Here is a 20,125-nt window from a genome sequence, read left to right as displayed (position 1 = left end):
CCTCTCTGCCATTTTCCACCTGAATTGCACATCGGAACACCACTAGGTCATACTGCCATGTGTACAAAACTGACAAAATATTTGAACAAGGCAGAACAATGCTGAGGTGTCTTCTCATTGATGACACTGACTTACATAGAAAATGCTTTGAGCCAATTATTGGAGTCATTTATTACGTATTTTGCCATAAACTTTATGCCAGCATGACTTTCCAGATGTCGGGTGTTGGAGCATATCTGTAGCACAAAAATTGTGACTTTAGATCATCAACATTGTAAAAAGCTGATTGCGATCACTGGAAACTTCCTGAAATGTCATAACTCAGAAGTCACAGAACTCCCCCTGGTGGTCACAGAACACATTTTGTCTGGGCATTGAGTGTGCAGACTTAAAAAAGCATATCCTTCAGAGAGTGCCACTGGATTGCCAAACTTGGTTCATTCATCATGCATTTGGGTATGAATACAGCTCAACATTTCTCTATGTTTTTTTAATTGATGTTTCTGTTTTTATATGAGTTTTTTTGTTATTATTATTATTATCATCATCATGAAGGGCCTATATACACACATCTGATGCCATGTGATCTCCCCCATGTCACACTTCCGCCATGCCTCTAGAAAAAGCGCAGTGGAAACACGCATTTAGGCTGTTTGGCGATTTCTGGTCTGTCAACCCCCATGATCATTATGTGACCCTTTTGTCATATGCAGCTGATTCGATACAGTGTGTGCTTATACTTGTAATAGCCTCGTTTTGGACTGAGTTGGGATATTAATCACTGCTAAATCTGATATTCTATTACATACCTTATCATAAGATTTATGCTTTTTACAATACTGGGGTATGTCTTATTTCCCTCAACATCTGTATTGTGGTAGCATTTTCTATCTTGAAATGATTAGCATTCATGTATTACTGTAGTTTAGTTTTGAGCGGCCTGTCTAGTTAAAAGGGTTACCATTTTTGCTTTGGGAGAGTTTTTTAATACTGGTTTTCGTATTTTTTACTGGTGAATTATTGTTTGTTCCTTTGTGTGTTTTTTTTTATTTTTATACATTTTGTGTAATTAAATGTATGCATTTTTTAAAACCCATTAGTGCTTGCATGAGTATTCTTTTCTTCTTTTTTAGTTATTGTATTTTTTGTCTGGCACTGTTGAGGGACTGCCTTTTGAGTTCCACTTTTCCAATGTTTGTTTAGGGACATCTTTAATATTATTTTTTCTATTAAGTTGTGTCTTCCTCTTTTCTGCTCTTTCATTTTTTTTTTGCACTTTTTGTCCTGTTCCTCTGCAATGCACTGGTAGCTTCAGGTATAAAAGGGGTTACATAATTTAGTAATACATCCTATTACATAACCCTACTATTAGCATTGCTGCCACCAATAATGTATACATTTCTATGCTTACACTTTGTTTGTATCACCAGCATTATTTAATGTTGAGTTAAGGCAATTTACATGTATGTAGATGAGTATTGCAATCTACAGTATTTATAAATAAATAATTCCTAGTGAAAATGACAGTAATTCTAAAAGTTGTTACTGCAATCCAATTTTATTTTGTGAACGTAGCAACATCGACCTTTAGTAAATTAAGCCCTGTGTTCACCTGTTTGTGAAGATTCCAACTGTTGGAGGTTTCAAATCAATTTTCTGTGTTCTAATCTAGCATTATGCAAACAAATTAATATATTATATGCAATTTAGTTTGCTACTATCTAAATGCTGCAAATTAAAATAATGTAATGATTCTCCTCTATATTCCCTCCAACTAAAAGTTGGAAGTTTAGGATATACTAAATTGATAATACTGCAGTCTAAAGAAATCCTGTAGCAAACTGAATAAAATGTTTGGAAGTAATCCCATACACGGCACCACGTCTACATCTCATGACTCATTTGTGCTCAGGGCATATTTTCCACATTATCATTAGCTTACTTCACGTCTAAACTCATCAACTCAGGGTGTGGTACTTATTTTCCACTACACAGACTCATCTCACACTCCTTCATCCTCTGAAAACATCAGCCCTTTTGTTCTTCCTTTTCTACACAGGTTTATATTCATCGGCATGTACTGTGCGTTCCAAAGTGTTACCAGGATCACTGCAAAGCAGGCAGCAACAGCCACAGAGTACATTAGAACGGAAGGACTAGGGAGTGAAGGGGAGGAGATATTACTTGGCTGGCTGCATGAATCCCTGACTGTTACACATAATAATATGGTTTACTTCTCTGCTCCAATAAGCACTTCCTGAGGATTAAATAAAAAAAATTAATCCGCTGGAAACTGGAAGGACGTAAAAACCGTCTGTGAAGAGATTGAAACTGACTGAGCAAGATGTTGCTGCTGAGGGGCCTGCTCATTTTCCCTCACATTCTGTGCCTCTTCACATGTACTGCAGCAGGGTAGGCATAAACACTTTTTCTCTTGCAATGGGGAGCAAATATTTTGCATTAATTTCATGTAGTTGGGAATTTTGATAATTCATTGCAAATTACAAAGTATATATATATCTATATATGTTGTTACATGGTATAATTAATTCAATGTGCAGCTGTTTCATTGTGCAGTAGGCAAATGAATGAGGTCAGTTAGGTAAATGGTCAGACTAGGTGGTTCTTTTGTGCCTATATTTCTATGGCAGCATGATCAGGCTTGCACTGCAAGCTCTACCAACACCTGCAGGGTTATTTATCATGATCTCTCGGCTGCAAAAGTGGGGTAAAACTGATGCAAAATAGCCAGATTTATCAAAGAAGAAAATCCAATTAGTTACAACATAAATGTTTTTAATGAGCAAATATAGTAAAGAATTTAGTCCCAATTTTGCAACCTGTACTAATCTGAGTTCTCTTCTTGAACATTTGCATTTAAATATCTTAGAAGACTTGTCCCTGATATTTGAACCATATTTTAGGCTGACTATCCATAACAGGAAACTCAGAACAGAAAGGCGAGAAGGGCAACTAAAATTAGTCAATATTATGTAACGGGTATTCCCTGTGAATACAGATGCTACTACTTGCTGTGTATACCTGTGTGGCTCTCAGGAGCCTAAGCCTCCGCTCGGGGAGCCTGGGGTACATACATATAACACAATCTCATGGTGCAACGCCTCCACCTGCGATGGCTCCCGCCAGAGGAGGAGTGGTTCCTCGCAGGACAAATATATATATATATATATATATATCACTCCACACACCACATGTAAAATAACCAATTACTTTATTGTAGCAATACTTATTCATATATAAACAGGTGTCCCTCTCTGGAGGAGACACTAACCACTGCGTCTCGCAGGACGCTCCCACCTACACCGGGTGATCCCACCCCGTGTCCAATAACCCCACACAATATGTCCGCGCTCTTAATGTGAGATGATATGTGTGACTGCGCAGCCGTGTGAGTATAATGTAGGATCGTTGGTGCACTTAAAGCATGATACCTGCCCGGGGCTCCTACCCCGGGGTCCGCAGACTACGACCGGGATTCCGCCTGATCCAACGTCGTCCTCCACACCGTGTTGGGTGAATTCCGGCGTGGATAATATCACCTTAGTCTCAGTGTCTTTAGTGGCGTTCTGAGCCCAGAACCCACCTCGCAGGGCTGCACGGCATCAGTGCTGTGTCCCTGACTATCCAAATAGCTAATGGGGCAGTGTCCCTATATAGGGCCTGTCCCTATAGCGCCACAAGCTACACAGTGGCTCAGGACCTAACTGGGACCAAAGGGGCTGCGGGCCTAATGCAGTGGGTCACTGACCCCTGCACTCAACTCCTTCCCCTAGCTTGTCCTGGTCCTGACTAACTAGCATGCTCCAAGCCCGCGAAATGTATCTAAAATCCCTTCGGCAGGGAGATGCTACAGCCCTATTGGCTCCCTGGCATCACGTGGGGTCCCCTAAGGCTCATGGGATCTGTAGTGCCTGCCCAGAGCCCTCCCTGGTAGGTAGCGTTCGCGCACTCCTTCCTGCACATGCGCAAATCTGCCGAGCCACCGGGGGCTTACTGTGCATGCGCGAACTTGTGCAACATGGCGGCGCCCTGCACTGGAGCCGCCGGGGATCTCCGGAGCACCGGAGCGCTCCCTGCTCAGCCCCCACCCTCCGGAATGGCCGTCGGGTCTGCCGCTTGCCTCCGGCAGCACCCGCCAGCGATCCTGGCCACGGAGGTAATGGGGGTAGCAGGGAAAAGAGGGGTGACCTGGCTACATACTCCCCCTGGTAAAATCCCCAACGTCCCAGCTTGGGATACAACTCAATATAACTATGTACAAAAGTTATATAATGAAAATGGCACAACATTATATAATAAAAATTCAACAATCAATGCGATCTAAACTTATCATTTCGAGATCAGATTGCACATTTCAGTGAACATCACAATGACGTACTGCATTCTGCTGCGAGACCACTGCTGAGCCTCATAATGGGGTGCCCCAATTTGATCATAGGTTACCCGATTTGGAGGGTACTTGACTCTTTGTCTCCTATGGAGCTGTTCTTCAGCAACTCCCTCTGGGGAGTAATAAGTACAGTCCTGAGGCTCAGCCTCTTCCCTTGAGGGGGAAATGTCTCTGAATAGTCTCTGTTAGGCACAAAGCACGGGCTCTGTGGATCCAAAGGTTGGCCTGTTGATGTCCCCTTAGTAGGCGTTGGCCTACGGGGCCCTTTACCCGTAGCTTCTCCGGGAGGTGCCCCTTCTGTGGAATAGTCCCTTTGAGAGGGTCCTTCCATAGGGTCTTCAGGAGTTTCAGAGTGGGTGTTGTTATCTACTGTCTCTTGACCTATCTCTGCTAAGTCGGACTCACCGTTGAGCGGTGTGGCCAGTATTTCTGCTTCTTCGTCTCCCACTTGAGGAATGGGGAGAAGGTGATTACGATGCCAAACCTTTACCCGGCCGTCAGTGTCTTTGATGCGATAGACCGGGAGGCCGGGCATCTGTGACTCTACTTCATATACACCGTCTCTCCACCGGTCCACCAGTTTATGTTTTCCGGGGACTCCCAGATTACGAAGCAACACAGCATCCCCAGGACGTAGCTCCCGATTCTTGACTTTATTGTCATAGGGTCTCTTATTGCCTACATTCAGTTTAGCTGTAGACTTCTCAGCCTGTTGGTAAGCTTGCTGCAAACTGTCCTTTAGCCTCTGCACATACTTGAAATGGGTAGCATTGTGTATCCCATCCGTTGATACTCGAAGGCGCATCTACTGGGAGTCGTGCTTCCCGCCCAAACATGAGGAAGTATGGGGAGAATCCATTGGCCTCATGGCGAGTACAGTTGTACGCATGTACCAACGCTTCTACGTGTCGACTCCATTCCGTTTTCTGCGCACCCTTCAGGGTTCCGAGCTTGTCCAACAAGGTCCTGTTGAATCGTTCAGGCAAAGCATCTCCTTCGGGGTGGTACGGAGTCGTCCGGGATTTGGCGATGTTCAGCATTTTGAGTAATTCTCGGATCAGAGTGCTCTCAAAATCTCGCCCTTGGTCAGAGTGAAATCAGTTTGGAAGACTGTAGTGAACGAAGAACTTCTCCCATAATATTTTTGCGACTGTGATGGCCTTCTGGTCTTTTGTGGGGAAGGCCTGAGCATACCGGGTGTAATGGTCCGTGATGACCAGCACGTTACAGATTCCTCGGGTATCGGGTTCAATACACAAAAAGTCCATAACACTAGGTCCATTGGACCTGAACTCTTGAGATGGGCCATGGGTGCTGCTCTGGTAGGCAAAGTCTTGCGTTGAACGCACCGGGAACAACAGCGGCAGTGTTGTTCCACCGCTTCCCGCATCTTGGGCCAGAAGAACCGGTCTCGGACTAACCCAAAAGTTTTCTCTACACCGAGGTGTCCGTGTTCATCATGTAGAGACTTCAACACCATAAATCTCAAGTTTTGGGGTAGAACCAGTTGTCGCCTATCAGGGTGGTTATGATATGGGACTACCCTATAGAGCAAGCAATTGTCTATCTCGAACTTGTCCACCTCACGCATTAGCAATGAGATCAACTCTCGGGGCGCACTCTTCAGTAGAGCTGGATTCTTTCTTTGCACAGCTTGCCGAATGATGCTGATTACTGGATCTCTCATTTGATAGTCCACTAAGTCTTTCCATCTTATGACTTTGTCATGGGTTATGTTCATTCCCTTGGGATCGCAGTAAGCGGCGGGAATAGCATGCGACTGGCATCCTAACGAATCTGCAACTTGTAGTTCGGAAAAGGCCACTTGATCATTGATAACGGCCGCTATGCTACACATTGCTCGCATCCCAGGCCCAGGGATCTCTTCCCATTCATCATCATTGGGAGTAGCACGTAATCCTTGTCATCGTGATAGAGCATCAGCTCCAATGTTCAAAGGCCTCGGCTTGTACTTCAGAGAGAATCTGTAGTTACATAGGGTTGCCAGCCATCGGTGCCCTGCTGCATCCAACTTGGCGGAAGTATTGATGTACGTGAGGGGATTGTTATCCGTCCTTACCTCAAACGTACAGTAACACCATAGAGGTAATCATGACGTTTCTCTGTGATCGCCCATTTGAGAGCCAGGAACTCTAGCTTGTGTGCAGGGTATTTCTGTTCACTGGGTGTCAGACTGAGGCTGATGTAGGCTGCAGGCCAAAGACCCTCGGGGTACTTCTGATGCAAGACAGCGCCCAGTCCATTGAGACTGGCATCCACATGCAAAACGTATGGTTGTTCTGGGTCAGCATACGTAAGCACTAACCACTTCAGTCAGGCTTTTCTTCAAGTTCAAGAAGGCCCGTTCACACTCGAGCGTCCACTTATCGCCAAACGGTTGACGGGCCGACGTGGCCTTCCTTCCGGTATCTTCAGGGTATATCTTCAGCAGATTGTTCAGGGGTTTAGCTTGACTAGAGTACCCTTCCACGAAGCGACGGTAATACCCACAGAAACTGAGGAATGATCGCAGTTCCGTGACATTCTCGGGACGTGGCCAGTTCACTACCACTTCTACTTTGGCTGGATCGGTAGCAATTCCTTGAGAAGACACGATGTGTCCCACATAGGTCACCGAGGTCTGACGAAACCGACACTTGTCGAGGGATAACTTCAATACTTCTTTTCCAAGACGGTCTATCACCTTCAGCAGCCTCTCTTCATGCTCTTCCAGGGCCTTCCCGAAGACAATGATGTCATCCAGGTAGACAAGACACTCCCGAGGGTTCATGTCCCCAATTGTTTTCACCATCAGTCACTGGAAGGTAGCAGGAGCTCCACATATACCTTGGGGCATACGCGTAAATTGGTAGAAGCCCAGGGGGCAGACGAAGGCTGTCTTTTCCTGGTCCTTTTCACTCATAGGTACCTGGTAGTACCCATATTGCAAGTCGAGCACACTAAACCATTGGCTCCCATTTAGAGCATTCAGGATGTCTTCAATGCGAGGGAGGTTGTATTGATCGGGTACCGTACGATTATTCAGAGTTCGATAATCGACGCACAATCTTACAGATCCATTCTTCTTCCTTATCACCACTATGGGTGATGCATAAGGACTCAGAGACTCCGTCAATATCCCAGCGGTCTCCATTTCCTTCAGGACGTTCCTTACATCGTCCACATCCCTGGGGGCGATGCGACGAGAGCGTTCACGAAATGGAGTGCTATAACTACGTCTAATGGTGTGTTGAGCGCTGCGACTGCGACCCACATCCATTTTGCTGGTGGAAAATACCGCCCTTCTTTCATTCAGTTTGGCCGTCAGTTGATCCTTCCACTCAGTTGGCAGCGTCAAGTCTCCGAAGTTGAAGTCCAGATCGACTAACTGTTCACCCACTGCAGCGGCGTTCACCTGGGGCACTGTTTCTACCGGGCTGACGGGATATATGCTGCCCAGACTTTGTCCTACATCAATGTCCATCGGAAATGGAGAGAGATTTTGAACATACACGTAGGTTCGTAGAGGAATTCGGGTCGTCCACTCTCTCACTTCGGGTATTACCCTATATCCTCTCGGGATTTCTTCCTCAGGGGAACTCTCCAGAGAGAACAGATGATCGGTCTCATCTCGATCCGGATAACGACACCAAACGGCCAGGCGTTGCACTCCCCCTGGTAAAATGGTCGTCAGTCCGCGTTGACGATTGTAGATGTCCCCGTGACGCTCTAAGACATATACTCGGCAATTCATTGGTCTCCTTCAGGTAGGCTCTGATTACGGATCACACTATATCCGTATTTGTTCCCAAGATGACCGGGTACTGACACTGTCCTTGAGGCTTCGGGCATACCATTGCCTCCACATGCATGGGATGTTTCTTGCCGGTATTCAATTGAAGTATCTCCAGTTGAACTCTCACAATGCCATCGATGGGGTAATCTTCATTGCTCAACCCCCTCACCTTCATATGTTCCGCCGACCGCAGGGGACAGTGCTTAAGGTGTTGGTCGTAGAATTGTCGGTATATTATGGTCACTTGGGACCCGGTGTCCAGTAATGCAGAGGCATAGACTCCTTCTACTACCACACGCACGATGGCAGAGGGGCCTACCTGACAGTAACCATCCCCGACCAGAGTTCCACCGTCGGGGTTCAGGTCAGTAGGAGTTTCAGGAGGCGCAGGGGTGGCCTCGGTTGTCTTGGCTTCTGTGGTCTGTATTCGACAGATCATAGACCTAACCGAGCTTCCTTTACTGGGCGTTTTCTTTTCTTGGGTGACTCCATCAGGGCACTCTCTGGAGAAATGGCCTTTCTGTCCACAGCCATAGCAGACGATATCTTTAGGATCCAGTCGTCTTGGGTAAGTGGGGGAGGATCTCCACGAAGTCCGGCCTTTCAGTGAGGGCGACTTGGGTGGCTCCTCTTCCTCTTTGACAGGTTTCTTGATCCGGCGAGCGGAGGTTCCCGGGATGTCACTCGCAGGGGGATCTTTGACCTTGGTGCCTGTATGCAGCTTGGTATAGGCTTCATGCCCTTTGACGATCCCCAAAATGTCCAGGAAAGTAGGGGGAGGCCCGTTCATTAGTGAGCACCTGATCATGATCACTATGTGATGCGTGGGAATGGCTCCTCGGAGGAACTGCTTGCGCCGGTATTCGTCCATCTCTGAGGCTAGAATGAAACCACAAGTTTGCAATTTCCACAGGACCAGCTGGATTCGTTGAAGGAAGTCTGACAGGTCTTCCTTCTCCTTCTGCCTGAGACCGTAATATTTGAACCACAGCTCGCTCTCCTCTTCATCTTTGCCATAGATCTGGACTAGCAAGTCTGCCATCTGATGAGCAGAGAGATCAGGGTCTTGGTCGCGCTGTGCACTGACCATGGTGGCTTCTGGGGGTCGGAGGCTTTCCTGGATTCTCTGACGTCTGACCGTTTCAGAGGAGGGCCATTCATCGATCACCTTGAGGGGGTGTTCCTTCCAAGACTCGATGCTTTCCTCACCTGCGGGGACATGCCTTCAACTTCCTGTAAGTTTGTGCTTGGGTGGACGTAGTTATAGCTTCCACAAGCTGCAGAAATGTCACTCCTAGCATGGAGCCGCCATTGTCTGAGGAACTTGCGATCCCCGCTCCCTGACTGGTAGAGGTTGGGGTGAAGCTGTTCACTAACCGGTTAGGGACCGGTGATGTTGGCGGGCTACCGGCCCAGCTGGTGGCCCCTTGCCTAGCATCAGAAGAGAAGGTCACTCGGGGTAGAGACATGTCTGATCTAAGGGGTGTACTGGCGGCCATGTCTTTGTCTTCCCAACCCGCATGTCTGGTAAGGGAAGTTACGTGACTGGAAACGGTTCCAGGGTAAATTAGAGGGCACCCTTGCGGTAAAGTCTCTGGTAGATACACTACTCGTGGGCCTCTATCAGGGGGTATAGCTTGTTCGGTGGCCAGCAATAGGGTGTTCTCTTGCCGGTCAATGTTATAGTGCTTGCTGATGAGGCGGGCGCTCGCCAGACCAGGTAATGTCTTTACTGCGCTGCAGACAGTAAACATGGATACATCGGCAGGTATCCCGTCTACGGCGACTACGTGTCGCAGGAGCTCTCCTAGCTTTTCGGCCCAGTCGGCCACTTGTTTGGGCGTGAGCGCAGACATGCTGACTGACAGGATAATACGTTAACTACTCAGTAGGGCACCCCAGGACTTATCTCAGCAGCGCCTCCAAATGTAACGGGCATTCCCTGTGAATACAGATGCTACTACTTGCTGTGTATACCTGTGTGGCTCTCAGGAGCCTAAGCCTCCGCTCGGGGAGCCTGGGGTACATACATATAACACAATCTCATGGTGCAACGCCTCCACCTGCGATGGCTCCCGCCAGAGGAGGAGTGGTTCCTCGCAGGACAAATATATATATATCACTCCACACACCGCATGTAAAATAACCAATGAGTTTACTGTAGCAATACTTATTCATATATAAACAGGTGTCCCTCTCTGGAGGAGACACTAACTACTGCATCTCGCAGGACGCTCCCACCTACACCGGGTGATCCCACCCTGTGTCCAATAACCCCACACAATATGTCCCGCGCTCTTAATGTGATATGATATGTGTGACTGCGCAGCCACTGGTACCGTGTGAGTATAATGTAGGATCGTTGGTGCACTTGAAGAATGAAACCTGCCCGGGGCTCCTACCCCGGGGTCCGCAGACTATGACCGGGATTCCGCCTGATCCGACGTCGTCCTCCACACCGCGTTGGGTGAATTCCGGCGTGGATAATATCACCTTAGTCTCAGTGTCTTTAGTGGCCTTCTGAGCCCAGAACCCACCTCGCAGGGCTGCACGGCATCAGTGCTGTGTCCCTGACTATCCAAATAGCTAATGGGGCAGTGTCCCTATCTAGGGCCTGTCCCTATAGCACCACAAGCTACACAGTGGCTCAGGACCTAACTGGGACCAAAGGGGCTGCTGGCCTAATGCAGTGGGTCACTGACCCCTGCACTCACCTCGTTCCCCTAGCTTGTCCTGGTCCTGACTAACTAGCGTGCTCCAAGCCCGCGAAATGTATCTAAAATCCCTTCGGCAGGGAGATGCTACAGCCCTATTGGCTCCCTGGCGTCACGTGTGGTCCCCTAAGGCTCATGGGATCTGTAGTCCCTGCCCAGAGCCCTCCCTGGTAGGTAGCGTTCGCGCGCTCCTTCCTACGCATGCGCAACTCTGCCGGGCCGCCGGGGGCTTACTGCGCATGCGCGAACTTGCGCAACATGGCGGCACCCTGCACTGGAGCCGCCTGGGATCTCCGGAGCACCGGAGCGCTCCCTGCTCGGCCCCCACCCTCCTGAATGGCTGTCGGGTCTGCCGCTTGCCTCCGGCAGCACCCGCCATCGATCCTGGCCACTGAGGTAATGGGGTCGCAGGGTAAAGAGGGGTGACCTGGCTACAATTAATTAAGTATGACACATTTGCGAGTTCAAAATCCAAGACCTCCTAAAATTAGGGTGTGTGGATTTCCTGAACCTGAACTGTCCGAGACACTCACGGTTCGAAATAATCAAGACCAAAAGTATGTATTTAGTATCCAAATCTGCGACAGAACCAAAATACATTTTTCCTTAAATTCGGATTCTCTTCACTCCTCCTACTCAACCGTCTAATGCCCCCTGTAGCTTAGGGGTGTATCAGAGGCGTCGTGGTGGAGGGGAAAGTAGGGACCTGCCCCTCCCCTTAGAAAACTGTCCTCCAAAAATCACTCTCAGTGGGTCCTTCCTCTGGTTCAGCTGTAGGGACCGCAGTGGTTCCTGCAGTTTTGTTTTGGCCCGGCATCCTCTGACCCCAGGACCAAATCAGAATGCAGGATCGGCAGGACACAGGATGCCTTGGAGCTGCAGTCAATCCCTGCAGGCACTAAAGTGGTACTGTATGATGTAGGGATACTCCTCCCTCATGTCACACTTCACCCATGCCACTTTATCGCTACCATGTCACTTTATTGTCCTTCCATATCTCTCTTTACCTCATGTCACTTTGTCCTACTGTCATACTGAGCCACTAATTAAGCCAGCTGTGCTGAAGTAGGGATATCCTGAAAACCTGGCCTGTTTGCGGCCCTTGAGTACTGGAGTTGTGCAGGCCTGCTCTGCCCCATGTCCCTCTCTACTAACCCCATTTCACCCTCTCTAATACACAAACACACTGAAAATGTAAAAAAAAAAAACCTACACTGCACTGTATACAGCAAATAAAAATGCGGGTGCTCTCCCTGGCCTTGTGGTTGCTTACCGCACGCGCTGTCAGCGGGCCGTGAGGGGGCGGGCCGGGGGCGGGCGCGTCACTGGCCGGGGGCGGGCGCGTCACTGGCCGGGGGCGGGCCAGTGATGTCACGGAGCTGGTTCGCCCTCATTGGGCGAACCACTCACGTGACCGGCCTGTCGCGCCGGCAAGCGGGGGAATTTTAAATTCCCTAAGACCTGCGCTTCCGCGAGCGCAGGTGAGCCCCTACTAAAGCCGCTCTAATTGCGGCTGTAGGGGCTCAGTGCTGAGCGGGAGCGCGCGTCAGCAAGCAAGGAACATGGCCGAGGCCTTATCATACAACGCTTCCACTGCAGGCAGGGAATTTTCTACGTAATAATATGCAAATAAACACTCGCAGTGTGTCACCTTTTGCTTCTTGTCCATTTTAATATGGACCCCTATAAGCTTATTACACAGCTTTATGAGCACAGCTGTCATTTTTTGTACTCACTTAAAACGACTTGTTTTTTGTTTGGTTACACTCACTACCACAGCTGGTAACTATGGTAACACTGCTGCGATACGAAAGGTTGAACTCAGGCTCTGCTGCAGAAGCTTTGTAATATGAGAAGCTGTGTAATATGCCAAGCGTGTGTTTATAGGGATCTATGTTAAAAAGGACAAGTACCAAAAGGTACTCATTTGCCTGTCATTACCCAGCATACCTGGAATGCATTGTATGCCAAGAGATAATGTGGAAAGACAGGGTTGCAGACCTGTCAGACATGCAAATGTTCCAAAAAGTGGTATTTTTATTTGCTGTATATGTTATATAGTGTATATTTGTATGCATACCTACACACAGTCATACTGTATATCTATATATTAAATATGGTCACAAAAGTTCAGAATTTAAATACATTTGTTTTCCATAATTGGAAAAAAATATCAAAACCAAAGCAATGACATCAATTGCAAATTGTGGTTTGTCAAAACCACAATAATAATATCAATTGCAGATTCTCCAGCATTACATGTTTTTGATGTTGTATGTAATATAATTTTAGATGAGAATTGCATGTTACTGTGTTTTTATCACAAAGTATTCTTGCTTACCAAAATGTGTATGTCAAGTATAGCTTTGTAAGGCCTCAGAGCCACAGAGAAGGCCAGAATTCACATGAAATCTTTTACAACCAAAACCACAATGCTAAATTGTTTAGAACTGAAACCAACACTAAAACCAAATCACCAGTAAAAATGTCCATCCTTAAAATTAGAACAAGAACAGTAAAGACTCTGGGTGACCATTTCATCACTATGCAATAAAAAAAGTAATAGTGGTGAATAATTTTCTAGAATGAAAATGTGTTTAAGCAAAGTCAATGCAGTGAAGATTTTATTTAACAGCGAAACTGAGCTATTTTCAGCTCCATGGACACCATGGTCACGAGATATTACCAGGTTTTTTTTCTTACCCATTTTGCCCACTGGGGTCTCATTTCTTCTAAAGGACAGCAAAAAGCTGTATTGTTATTAGGATAGGGGTGGGGAAAATGTGGCCCACCAAATGAATCTTTCAGGCCCGCCAGAGGTAGGCCTCCCTCTCTCCACACCCCCTCCCAGGCTCTACCTACAGGCAGGGCCTTACTCGGCAGAGGTGATGGAGGGAGCCATCCCAGGTGGTCCTAACAGGGAAGTTAGGCCACACTGGAGGTTGGGCCCAACGTCCACAATCACTGCCTGGGTGGGCTTCATCTATCGCCACCGCTGCATAAGAACTCGAACCACAGGTAGGGCCTGGAGGTAGGCCTGGGGGGATAGAGAAGGCAGGGAAGTGGGGGAGAGGGGTCGGGGTGAGTCAGAAAGAATGGTGGGAACAGTGAAATATAAGGGCGTGTGCAAAGGAGTGAGAGAATAGCTAGTAAGTGTGAGGCGGGGTTGTGGGAAAGACCAAGAAAGTCAGGGGCAAGAGTGAGAGAGAAGGGGAAGATTAAAAGAGAAGGGAAAGAGTAAGAAAGAAGGGGGAGTGAAAGAAAAGAGGGAGAAGAACAAGAGAGAAGGGGGAGAGTGAAAAGGCGGAGATAGAGAAAGGAGAGGGTAGAGTGAGACAGACGGGGGAGAGTGTGAGAGTGAAAGGGGTGAGTCAGAAAAAGTAGGAGGGGGAGAGTGAGAGAAAGGAGGTGGGTGAGAGAAAGAAGTGAGAAAGAAAAAATAAGGGATATAGTGAGGGGGATACGACAGACAGTGAAAGGAGTAAGGCCATGCTTATAGCGACGGGACGGCATGCAGCGCCAAAACACATACCTTGATGTGCATCATGCTGCAGATAGTGACCGCAATCGCAAACCGGCACAACTGAGTGGCAGGATCCAGGAGAGACAAAATTAATTTGTCCTCCATGCGGCCACCGCATGACATCAGCAGCACGCAAAGCGGTTCAGCCAACAATGGCAAATTGCTTGTAAGGGCTTGACCCCGCTGCCTACTACAGCGTCCGCTGTGGCGGATGCTGCACGGACGAGAGCCCTTCCCTCAATGGCGCCGGGCCCGCTGCGAGGGGGGGCCGCAGCGCTGAGGCGAGAGCTGCTCCTGCTCTCAATAGAATTGAGAGCAGGACTCGCGTCGAGCGATACGGCACGCCCCCCAGCGGTTCAGCCAATGAGGGCGAACCTGCCGGGTGACATCATGGCCACGCCCCGTCTCTCCCCTGCCACGCCCCCCCCCCGGTCTCTCTTCCTGCAGTGAGCTGCAGACCGGGGAATCGGCTGCACGCGCCGCCAATCTCGCGGGCACGCGTTGCAGCTGAGTTACCGGGGCCTTAGCCTAAGACATCATGGGTCACGCCCCTTGTTGCATCCCGACAGTCACCTGCATAGAGGGCAGGATTCGCGCGCACAAATTACGTCACGCGGTCGCGTGCGCACTGCAGTCCACACTATAAGCACGGCCTAAGAGAGAGAAAGGGGAGGTATGCCAGTGAGGTGCATGCGAGAAAAGAGTATTTAGGTGAGAAGCTGGAGAAGGGGAGAATGTGGGTGGGGAAACTGGTGAGGACCTAAATTAAGTGTGTGGCCAGAGAAGCTTACCAAAGCTCGTGAAGTGGCCCGGCAGCAAAAATAATTGCCCACCCCTGTATTAGGACATGATGTGACATTCTATTGTGACCCTATAGCCATTTTGAATTTTTGGTCATTATATGAAGAAAGGTTCAACTCAAGGGGCGAAATTGCAACATGAAAAGGAATTTCTAATTACATTTAACACACAATAATATTATAGAAGATGGGAAGTATGTAAATATATGTAACACAGGCTGGTCTTTATTAAAGCAGTAGTTATCTGACCTCCCCTCCCCCCCAGCCACTTTTTATTTATTTAACCAGGATGGGAAGCAGGGGTCCTAGATGCCTCTGGTTCCCAAGATACAGTACATACTGGTAAAAGTAGCACCAGTACTTCCTGGTATTTAAGTCATTTGCTTCATGCTAGCCAATAAGAAGCCACGGCAGATAATGTTTCAAGTTCTGATTGGCCTAAGTAACGCATGACATTTAAACCAACATTTTGTTTCCCCTGAAGGAAACTGGAATATGTTATTTTTACTGGTAATCTGTAACTCTGCTTTGGTGGAAACAAACGATCAAAGGTCACTGCTGCTTTAAAGTATCAGATGGTAGGAGCTAATAATCGTGAGATTGGTCAAGTTTTGACAGAATTTAATGTGCAAAGCCTTTAGCATAGTAAGTTTCAGAAAAGAAAAAATGTATAACTACATTCTTCCCTGCTTTATTTTTAAATATGAAATCACTGTACCAAGTTTTATTTATACACACCAAATATTTCTGCACTAAAACCTTATTCATGCTGATGTTACTTTGATAGACCCACATTTCTAGTCACCACTCCTTTGGATATCCGTCCAGGGTTAAATCTGACCTTAGGAATTGCTCTGCTGGCAGGCAGTCCACCCCTGGTTAGAGTGGCAGCAGAAATCCTAAAGGAAAACATCTCCCTGTTTGGAGGAGAAGGCTTGTTTCAAAAAGGTGAGAACATTTGAATGGCTTGAAACATACAGTACTTTTTCTTGAACAAAATAAATAAATATATAAAACATTTTCACAAACAAATAAGATAATTGGCCCAAATGTATGAGGACTCACACTAGGCTTTATTAATTGAACAACATCACTTTGGCAGACCCTATTCAACAGTGCTGCACAAAAACAATTCGGCTTTGCTATTACAGAACAGGATCTACATATGTGCCTGAGCCTAAATAATGTTATTGGCTGCTACCTTTAATAATCAATAGTAAAACCTTTCCTCTCAAATCTGTCAACATGCTCACATGGTTTATACAAGTCCGCAATATATCACTTAGGGCCTCATGCAGAGAGCAGCGCTAACAAGGAAAGCGGCAATTTTTGGAGAAATCTGCCTTTAGAAAGGCAGGTATTGGCGTGTTTTGAAAGAAGCGCCATTTTTTTTTTTTATTGGCAAATCTCGCCGCGCGGCTGGAGAGAACCTAAATCTCTCCAGTGCTGAAAACGGCCGTATGCAGAGAGGCGCGATCGCCATCTAGTGGCTGTTCGCGCCAAAAAAATGGCGCGATTTTCAACATTTTACTTCTCCAAAAAAACTTGGCAGGAACCTGGAGCTCGGCGGCCGGTGGGGGAAAAAAAAAAAAAAACGCGATTTTTTTACAACACGTTTCAACAGCGCGCATATCGCCTGTTGAAACTCTCCATATGCAGACAGGATTTTAAATGCAGTTTTATGACCTTTCTGCATATGGAGAATAAATCACGCCAAAAAAGGAAATATTTTTTACTTTCTCCAATTTATTCCACCGCTGCTCTCTGCATAGGCCCCTAAGTGTCTGGACGATTTAAACATCCATCAGCACAGAGCTTATTAAAAGCATGGAGGGTTGTACTGTATGTATTGATGTAAAGATATGTCTTTTAGAGCACTAACATTTTCCATGTTCTACTTATTTTGTTGTGACTGTGTCAAACTTGTTAAACAAAAATATAAAAATAGTTTCTTACGTTTGAAACGGATCATTAGCCATTGAGGTTTGTGCCACTTCATGCTAGGTGGAGGCTACGTGGGGAAAACTAGACGTCATATTCTGGAACATGTAGGCACAGCGAGAAACAGAATTAACACACCAGTTTCTAGGCATAAATGAATGCCACAATGGTGACGTCGCAGCTTTAAAATTCAGGGGTCTCTCACTAAGAAAAGGTGCTATGTATGTTTCTTGTACAGTATATTATATGGTTATTCAATTATTCAGCTTTAAAGACTTGTAATTTTGCAAACAATTAGTCCTCACTGACAATTTTCCAGGCGCATTTTGTAATTTTACTGTACAGGTAATTTTTGCTTTTCTTTACATTTTACACCAACATTACACCTATTTCTGCCATTACCTAAGGTAATCTTGCTCAACATTAATCAATTTGTGTGTTTGTATTGGTCTTTGAACATTGATCAACTCTCCCATTTTGAATTGCAAGATAATACTGTAGTCTCCATTCATCCACCCAATTAACTACTATTAACTACTGTTTAGGTGGTACTGTAGTGTACATTCACCTACCCAATTAAATACTAATATATATATATATACAGGTAAACCCCGTTATAGCGCGGTCCTCGGGGGCCACCCGATCCGACCGCGCTAGACCCGGGGTCGCGCTAATTTTAAAAAAAAATGGCCGCCGCGCGCCTGATCGGGAGGGAGGAAGTGAGGAGGGAAGGAAGGGGTGGCCGGAAGCCCTACACGCCCCCTAGCAAGGCGAGTCCTCCCACCACCGGCATCCATTTCCTCCCCCCCCAGGCCCCCACACCTACCGGCCCTCCGCGGCATAGCGGGGGTTAAGATGGCGGCGCCCGTGCTGAGAGTGTCTGTGCCGCTGTGGGAGAGCAGGGCCCAGTACGCGGTGTGCGCGCTGGGGATCCTGCTGGCCCTCTACGCCTACCACGTGGAGAGGGAGAAGGAGAGGGACCACGGCTACCAGGCAATGTGCGACCTCAGCGAGTGGGTGCGCTGCTCCAGCGTCTTATCCTCCAGGTACCAGGGAGGGAGGGGGAGACCCACACACCGGTCCTGACATGCAGGGAGGGGGAGACCCGCACACCGGTCCTGACATGCAGGGAGGGGGAGACCCGCACACCGGTCCTGACATGCAGGGAGGGGGAGACCCACACACCGGCCCTGACATGCAGGGAGGGGGAGACCCACACACCGGTCCTGACATGCAGGGAGGGGGAGACCCACACACCGGTCCTGATATGCAGGGAGGGGGAGACCCACACACCGGCCCTGACATGCAGGGAGGGGGAGACCCGCACACCGGCCCTGACATGCAGGGAGGGGGAGACCCGCACACCGGCCCTGACATGCAGGGAGGGGGAGACCCACACACCGGTCCTGACATGCAGGGAGGGGGAGACCCACACACCGGTCCTGACATGCAGGGAGGGGGAGACCCACACACCGGTCCTGACATGCAGGGAGGGGGAGACCCGCACACCGGTCCTGACATACAGAGAGGGGGAGACCCACACACCGGTCCTGACATGCAGGGAGGGGGAGACCCGCACACCGGTCCTGACATGCAGGGAGGGGGAGACCCACACACCGGTCCTGACATGCAGGGAGGGGGAGACCCGCACACCGGTCCTGACATGCAGGGAGGGGGAGACCCACACACCGGTCCTGACATGCAGGGAGGGGGAGACCCACACACCGGTCCTGACATGCAGGGAGGGGGAGACCCGCACACCGGTCCTGACATGCAGGGAGGGGGAGACCCACACACCGGTCCTGACATGCAGGGAGGGGGAGACCCACACACCGGTCCTGATATGCAGGGAGGGGGAGACCCACACACTGGCCCTGACATGCAGGGAGGGGGAGACCCGCACACCGGTCCTGACATGCAGGGAGGGGGAGACCCACACACCGGCCCTGACATGCAGGGAGGGGGAGACCCACACACCGGTCCTGACATGCAGGGAGGGGGAGACCCACACACCGGCCCTGACATGCAGGGAGGGGGAGACCCGCACACCGGTCCTGACATACAGAGAGGGGGAGACCCACACACCGGTCCTGACATGCAGGGAGGGGGAGACCCGCACACCGGTCCTAACATGCAGGGAGGGGGAGACCCACACACCGGCCCTGACATGCAGAGAGGGGGAGACCCGCACACCGGTCCTGACATGCAGGGAGGGGGAGACCCGCACACCGGTCCTGACATGCAGGGAGGGGGAGACCCGCACACCGGTCCTGACATGCAGGGAGGGGGAGACCCACACACCGGTCCTGACATGCAGGGAGGGGGAGACCCGCACACCGGTCCTGACATGCAGGGAGGGGGAGACCCGCACACCGGTCCTGACATGCAGGGAGGGGGAGACCCACACACCGGTCCTGACATGCAGGGAGGGGGAGACCCGCACACCGGTCCTGACATGCAGGGAGGGGGAGACCCACACACCGGTCCTGACATGCAGGGAGGGGGAGACCCACACACCGGTCCTGACATGCAGGGAGGGGGAGACCCACACACCGGCCCTGACATGCAGGGAGGGGGAGACCCGCACACCGGTCCTGACATACAGAGAGGGGGAGACCCACACACCGGTCCTGACATGCAGGGAGGGGGAGACCCACACACCGGTCCTGACATGCAGGGAGGGGGAGACCCGCACACCGGTCCTGACATGCAGGGAGGGGGAGACCCGCACACCGGTCCTGACATGCAGGGAGGGGGAGACCCGCACACCGGTCCTGACATGCAGGGAGGGGGAGACCCACACACCGGTCCTGACATGCAGGGAGGGGGAGACCCGCACACCGGTCCTGACATGCAGCCGCAGGGAGGAAGGACACCAGAGCAAGGGACCGGTCCTGATCACCACCTCCCCGTGTCAGGAGAGATAAGGACTAAAGGGGG

At 49.2% G+C, this 20,125-nt stretch overlaps 1 protein-coding gene across 1 annotated transcript in view; it reads left to right on the top strand.

The window, feature by feature from the left end:
• The first annotated feature begins 2,010 nt into the window (after positions 1–2,010).
• The window catches only part of CD109 (CD109 molecule), a 220,784-nt gene continuing 202,669 nt past the window's right edge, over positions 2,011–20,125 (top strand). The window contains exons 1-2 of the mRNA XM_075598010.1: positions 2,011–2,412; positions 16,032–16,192. Of these exons, the coding sequence (XP_075454125.1) occupies positions 2,345–2,412; positions 16,032–16,192 (229 nt within the window). The 5' untranslated portion in view covers positions 2,011–2,344. The remainder of the gene's footprint in view (positions 2,413–16,031; positions 16,193–20,125) is intronic.

This window comes from Ascaphus truei, chromosome 4, assembly GCF_040206685.1.
Source record: "Ascaphus truei isolate aAscTru1 chromosome 4, aAscTru1.hap1, whole genome shotgun sequence".
Lineage (NCBI taxonomy): Eukaryota > Metazoa > Chordata > Amphibia > Anura > Ascaphidae > Ascaphus > Ascaphus truei.
This window is presented reverse-complemented; position numbering and strand designations above follow the sequence as displayed.